We start from the raw sequence: 7,094 nt of genomic DNA on the forward strand, positions 1-7,094 counted from the left end.
AATCATTTCTCACAACCTTACTCACTGGTCATTCTTGTGATACAGTGGCTCAAAAAACTGTCTGCATGTTTTTGCATTTCTTACTATTTACAATATTGTGTGAGAATACATAATGACCTCAGTGACATGCTGATATCATATTGTAGTGCTGCTTCAGGGCTTTGAATTGAGCACCACATCGTGAGAATCAGAGGAGATATGGTGGAGATACAAGGTTTACAAAATCATGACTCATGCGGACAGTTTTTTGAGCACATATTAAAACTATATAAATCATCATTTATGACACCATAACAATCATGCCACCATTAAATAAATTATAAAGTGGTGTCATTATGTCATTTTAAAACCATATCTAACTATACAAACCAAAAATTTCCATATGTCATGGTTATATTCACCATGAAAGCCACCCCCCTGCTCAAAGGGATAATATCCTCTCTCTTTCCTATTCTGGCCTCTCTGCTTGTCAAATTTCCTCTAGAACTGGAGTATCCAAGTCCACTGTGGCTAAGTTCATCAAAGAAAGTCACAGACAAGGAAAACTTCTGTGAAGGGCATCCATCCAAGCTCACCTCTACTGATAGGAGGGCTATTATTCAACATATCACTACAGGAAAGGCTGATAATGCTGTCCAGGTCACCTATTACATCAATTCCATCATCACATTCCCTGTCTCTTCACACACTGTGAGAAACATTCTCAAGACAGCTCATCTCAGGTCAGTAACAAGGAAGAAAAGGCTCTCCTCTCTATTACACATATGCAGAGAGGACTAGCACCCTCCTTTTTTCACATATATACCTTGCCATCTGACCCAATCCTATTTATTGTGGTCTTATATGATCATATAACATGCTTCCAGTCCATGTAATCCAATTCTGATGGGCTAAGGCAAAGGTTAGTCATCTCTGTTTATGTGTGATAGAGAGGAGAGCCTTTTCTTCCTTGTTACTGACCTGAGATGAGCTGTCTTGAGAATGTTTCTCACAGTGTGTGAAGAGACAGGGAATGTGATGATGGAATTGATGTAATAGGTGACCTGGACAGCATTATCAGCCTTTCCTGTAGTGATATGTTGAATAATAGCCCTCCTATCAGTAGAGGTGAGCTTGGATGGATGCCCTTCACAGAAGTTTTCCTTGTCTGTGACTTTCTTTGATGAACTTAGCCACAGTGGACTTGGATACTCCAGTTCTAGAGGAAATTTGACAAGCAGAGAGGCCAGAATAGGAAAGAGAGAGGATATTATCCCTTTGAGCAGGGGGGTGGCTTTCATGGTGAATATAACCATGACATATGGAAATTTTTGGTTTGTATAGTTAGATATGGTTTTAAAATGACATAATGACACCACTTTATAATTTATTTAATGGTGGCATGATTGTTATGGTGTCATAAATGATGATTTATATAGTTTTAATATGTGCTCAAAAAACTGTCCGCATGAGTCATGATTTTGTAAACCTTGTATCTCCACCATATCTCCTCTGATTCTCACGATGTGGTGCTCAATTCAAAGCCCTGAAGCAGCACTACAATATGATATCAGCATGTCACCGAGGTCATTATGTATTCTCACACAATATTGTAAATAGTAAGAAATGCAAAAACATGCAGACAGTTTTTTGAGCCACTGTATATCATATGGCCTGCACTGGCATTAGCACCCTGAATAATTGAACAATATTTCAGGTCATACATCTGAACTAGTATCTCTTTAGATTGTCAGGGATCACATCTTATGTCTAATCATACTATAGGACTTTCTGTGGCATCCACAGTTGCATAACCCAGCATCCTTGAATGACTACTGATCTCAATCTACATAAGTTGTAGTATGAGTGTATGTATTATTGTTACCCAATATTCATGTAAACCAATGTTGCAACAGGGAATGGCCCATGAACCAGTCAACAATGCACAGCCTGGTTGTGCAGGGTGACAAAATTTTGGAAATGGATCTGGTTTCTGAAGAGTCAACAGATTCAAAAGCAATTCTCTTGTTTATGGAACAGACAGAGGCCACAAAACTTTTGTCATCCAGTGCACTCTGCACCATTGTACATTTGTGCTATTGTATGACAGACCACTGCAAGTACAAATGAAGCCTACTTCAAATAGGCCATCACTCAAAGATGACCTTCTCTCACTGTGTTTATGCTTTCAAATGAGCATTGAAATGGTTCAGGGCGACTTCAGCAGAGTCAGCCACATGTTCTTCAATACATAGTAGGTCACTTACATCACAATTCCAGTACTGAACTCCAGATTCATGTTAAGAACCATGCTCAAGGGAGAGAGAGACTGACTCAGAGGGGCTTGGCCTCAGCTTGTATGCTGTGCCCCTTACCCGAGTATGTGCCCTTCATTTCAGAGGAAATCCAATGATGGTCTGACAAAGTCCAGAGGACTTCCAGAGGAGTGCAGGAAACATCCGGAGGAGTGCAGGAGAGTTCTGGAGGAGTGCAGGAAGTGCTCAGGAGAGTTCCCACTGCAAGGTAATACTTCTACAGGAAACAGGATGGAAGGGTAGGAGGTCCAGAGGACAGGATGTCTGAGGGTTAGAAGGACAGGACATCCAAAGCTACAGAGGGCGGAACATCCAAAGGTATGGAGGGCAGAACATCCAAAGGACAGGATGCCTGGAGGTGTGAGGGACAGGAAGTCCAGAGGTACAGAAGACAGGAGGTCCGGAAGGAATAGGGGCTACATTGGACTTCATCCAATGTAGAAACAAACAGAGGTAGACTACCCTAAGGTAGAGTCAGAGAGACAGGAAGTGAACCAAAGTCCAAAAAGAAGGTAAATGCCAGAAAAACAAAACTCCAGCCTAAGGAAACAATCCCTAGACTTGGGACAGAGACATAGGGGACAAATCTGAAGGTCCAGAATTCCAGCCTGGGGAATCCTTCCCTAGGCCTTATGGAAGAGGACAAGACTCAGATGGACTGAAGTCCAGAAGATGATTGGGCAGATCTAAGGTGATAAGGACAGATCTAAGATGATATTCAGACTGAGGACTCTACAGGAGTTGTACAGGGGTTATATACTAGAGGATATCTGAGAGGATCAGTAAGCAATGGAGTAAGGCTATTTGTTAAGGTCGTGTGCTCAAGGAGGTTGGATCACAAGGGCTTGGCCTCAGCTCGTATGCTGTGCCCCTTTCCCAAGTATGTGCCCTTAATTTCTGGGGGCTAGAACAGTTGTCCAGAGTTTCTGGGATTTGACTAGGGCGGACAATGGACGTCCAGATGTTACTTGGGCAAGCGGATAAGACTAATCCGGATGAAGCCCAGACTAGAACTAACAGAGGATAGACTACCTTAAGGTAGAGTTGGAAATGTGGTCTAGGATGCAATCCTAAGACTCAGAATATGACAAGAGACTTGTCTTGAGTCTGGAGGACACAGGAATGAGCAGGAACTAAGATGATCTTTGAACTGGAGTATTTCCAAGAGTTACAAGAGGTTTATATACTGTAGGTATCATATAGGAATCAATCAGCAAACATAAAGGCTATGTACGAAGCATATGCAAAGTCTATTAGTAAGTAGGATGGATCACAAATAATGAACACTGGAAATGAAATGTATGTAACAGATCAATAATCAGAAGGGAAACATGGTTAACCAGAGTCCAGAGACAGGGGAAGTCTAAATGGGGTTGGGTGCTGATATAGGGTTTGGATTCTGGAAGGAAGATAAAGATAGATCAGATCATTTGAGATCCAGATCTTGGATCCAGATATCCGGAGAAGTGGATTTAGAGTTGAGAGTCCAGAATGGCATATGACACTATTGTACAAGCATGTGGAAACACATTAGTAAGTAAGACAGAACATAACTAAACAAACTCAGAGATGAAGACTCATACAAGGATCAATTAGCAAGATGGAAACAGAGATAACCAAGAACCAGAAAGGCAGAGATGCCTAAATGGGGATAGGCGCAGGATCTCAGATGGAGGGTGGGAATAGGTCTGGAGATCTGGGGATCTGGAAGGCAGGGCAGAAACAGGACTGAGATATGTGAGGTGGTGGATGTAGTCTGGAATCTGAGAGGAGGAAAAGTCTGGATGTCTTGCTGGATGGAATGTGCATAGGGTGGACAGGATAGGGGTGTACAGATCAGGCTAGTAGTAAAGATCTGGAAGTCTGGAGCTCAGGGGTAATTCCATAGCAGATCTAATCCTGCTTAAATATGGAGCACACAGCAGAAGGGGATCTGGGAATGAGTTGGAGGTGGGGTCCAGAAATAGGTCCGGAAAGCGTGGGAATATGATGGGATCTATATCTGGCATACGGGATATGACAATTCACCTCAATCCTGTCTCCATTCGAGTCTCTGGCATGATTGATGCACAAGATAGCAAGTATGGTAGCAGCTGCAGTCCACAGGCTGTTCTCAGCAAACCAACAACCTGTCAAGGATATTTGGTGTTCTCAACACTGCCAGATGAACTATGAATCAGCCTACCAGGACAAACATGCTTGCAAGGGTCAGTGAATAATTGAAAATGATAATAAGTGTGGAATATTCACCTGCCATGACCAAAGGCACAATGGTGGACAAAAGGATCCTTCAGCTTCCCATCAACTGTCATATGGTGACTAGGATTGAAACATGATGCATCAGGATACATGTCTTCATCCCAAGACAGTGCCCTGAGCTGTGCTCAGCTCAAGCTGCCATTACATGGACTCCACCACAACATACCACTGATTAACTATTACTCTCATACCTGATTGAACTATGGATGAGTCAATGGCAACCTCAAATTGTATGAATTTAAACCTTTGGGTATAAATTACCCACCATAAACATCATCATTTGATGTTGCATTGTTAAGGTCGTACTCAAGGGATAACTGAATCCGAAGGGCTTCAGCCTCAGCTCATGCGCTGTGCCCCTTACCCAAGTATTGCCCCTTATTTCAGGAAGGCATGACTAACGCATCCAGAAGGTCAGATGAGTAGCGTAGCGGATCTGGATGACTTCTGGATGAGGGATAAGTATTGTAGGGCTAATCCGGACGAGTCCAGACTAGAAACTAATGGTAATGGACTGTCAGAGACAGAGGCAAATACGGATAGACTATAGGAATCAATCCTAAGTCTCAGAGGGTGACAAGAGTAGAGATACTCAAGTCCAGAGGACAGGAATGAGTAGAACTAAGATGATATTCGAACTGAGGTACTACAGAGAGTTACAGGAGGTTATATACTATAGGTATCTAACAGAATGATCAATCAGCAGAGTCCAAGGCTATGTACAAAGCATATGGATGGTCTATTGGTAAGTAGAAATGGATCACAAATAATGAAATGGAAATGAAGCATAGGTAACAGATCAGGGAGCAGGACAGATATACAGATAACCGAAATACTGGAGTTAGGGGATTACCGAAAAGAGATGAGCACTGGTTGTGGATTCGGATGAATTGTGGACCAGTGTCATATCCACATATCCGGATCTCAGATCTGACCCTTATCTCATCTCAGATCCACATCTTATCCCCCTCCAACATCTCATCATTCAATCTATCCACTCATCCGGTCCGGTCCACAACTCATCCGAATCCACAACCAGCACTCGTCTCTTTTCAGTAACCCCCTAACTCTGGTATTTCAGTTATCTGTATATCCATCCTGCTCCCTTATCCACTACCTATGTTTCATTTCCGTTTCATGATTTGTGATCCATTTCTACTTACCAATAGACTATCCACATGCTTCATACATAGCCTCGGACTCTGCTGATTGATCATTCCATTAGATACCTATAGTATATAACCTCCTGTAACTTTCTGTAGTACCTCAGTTTGAATATCATCTTAGTTCTACTCATTCCTGTCCTCCAGACTTGAGTACCTCTACTCTCGTCACCCTCCAAGACTTAGGATTGATTCCTATAGTCTATCCGTATCTGCCTCTGTCTCTGACAGTCCATTACCGTTAGTTTCTAGTCTGGAATCGTCCAGATTAGCCCTACAATACTTATCCTGCATCTGGAAGTCATCTGGATCCATTACACTACTCATCTGACCTTCCGGACGCATTAGTCTTGCCTTCCTGAAATAAGGGGCAATACTCAGGTAAGGGGCACAGCGCACGAGCTGAGGCCGAAGCCCTTCAGATCCAGTTATCCCTTGAGTATGACCTTAACAACCAGACCGGATGAGTGGACAGATTGGATGACGAGATATTGGAGGGAGATAAGATGTGGATAGGATCTGAGATCCAGATATGTGGATATGACACGCATGTGGAATTCCTGTGCAAAGGGTCAATTATTCAGAGTTATATTTGTGCAAACTGACCTAGGGGGGCAAGAGGATACCATCTCAGGACCTTGCAGAGAATGGCATCATGGTAGGGCAGTGACACCCTATCATCAGGGCATGGCATTTTATTATGCCTCACAACTTGATCAATTTCCACATGAGCACAGGCTTGGATGCCAGGATAAAGCACCATAGCCAGCAGGAATGTCTACAATGCAGTTGTAGTCTGCAGGACATCAAAGTAGGAATCAGGACTGTTTAAGTAGTGACTCACAGTGTCCATGCCAGCTAATTAGGCACTATATTTGCATCAATAGATGAATTCTGTCTTAGTAGAAAAAAAAATCTTACTCATGTATCCTGTTAATGCAACAGCTTTCATTGTGTCTTCATCAGTGTTGTTGTGAGCTTGACTGAGAAAGTCAGCAACTAATGAATATGAAGCAGTACCATCTGCCTTCACCCAAACAGATCAGATGAAATTTCTGTCCACAACTCTGCGCAAATGTACTATCTGTGCCTTCACCTTGTCAAAGGCCTCATTCAAAAGCTGTTGAGCTAATTCTCTACTGTGTCTCATCAGGGAAAATGCTCCACTGAAGCACCAAAATGGTAATTTTTTGACTGCCACCTCATGTTGAATGTTCAAAATTATTTGTCAACAGAGGCACTCACAGAAAGGAAAGGCTGTGAATATTGCAGCCTTCTCTGGAGAAACAATTTGTTTGCCAATATGAAAGAGCTCGCATGCTTTGGTAAGCAATGGGTCTTCATGTCCATGAGTGACATATCCATATGTCACGGCCAT

The 7,094-nt window shown here is 42.6% G+C and overlaps 1 protein-coding gene across 1 annotated transcript; it reads right to left on the bottom strand.

Annotated features, from left to right (window-relative positions):
- Window positions 1-6,432: 6,432 nt before the first annotated feature.
- Window positions 6,433-7,094, bottom strand: BJ212DRAFT_1304720 (uncharacterized protein; the record flags this gene model as incomplete). Its single annotated transcript, XM_041333665.1, has 4 exons — window positions 6,433-6,512; window positions 6,561-6,585; window positions 6,798-6,910; window positions 6,962-7,094. 4 exons carry the CDS (start codon window positions 7,092-7,094, stop codon window positions 6,433-6,435), a joined length of 351 nt encoding a protein of 116 aa, XP_041186400.1.

The sequence above is a fragment of the Suillus subaureus genome (assembly GCF_016647635.1).
Source record: "Suillus subaureus strain MN1 chromosome Unknown BJ212scaffold_73, whole genome shotgun sequence".
Lineage (NCBI taxonomy): Eukaryota > Fungi > Basidiomycota > Agaricomycetes > Boletales > Suillaceae > Suillus > Suillus subaureus.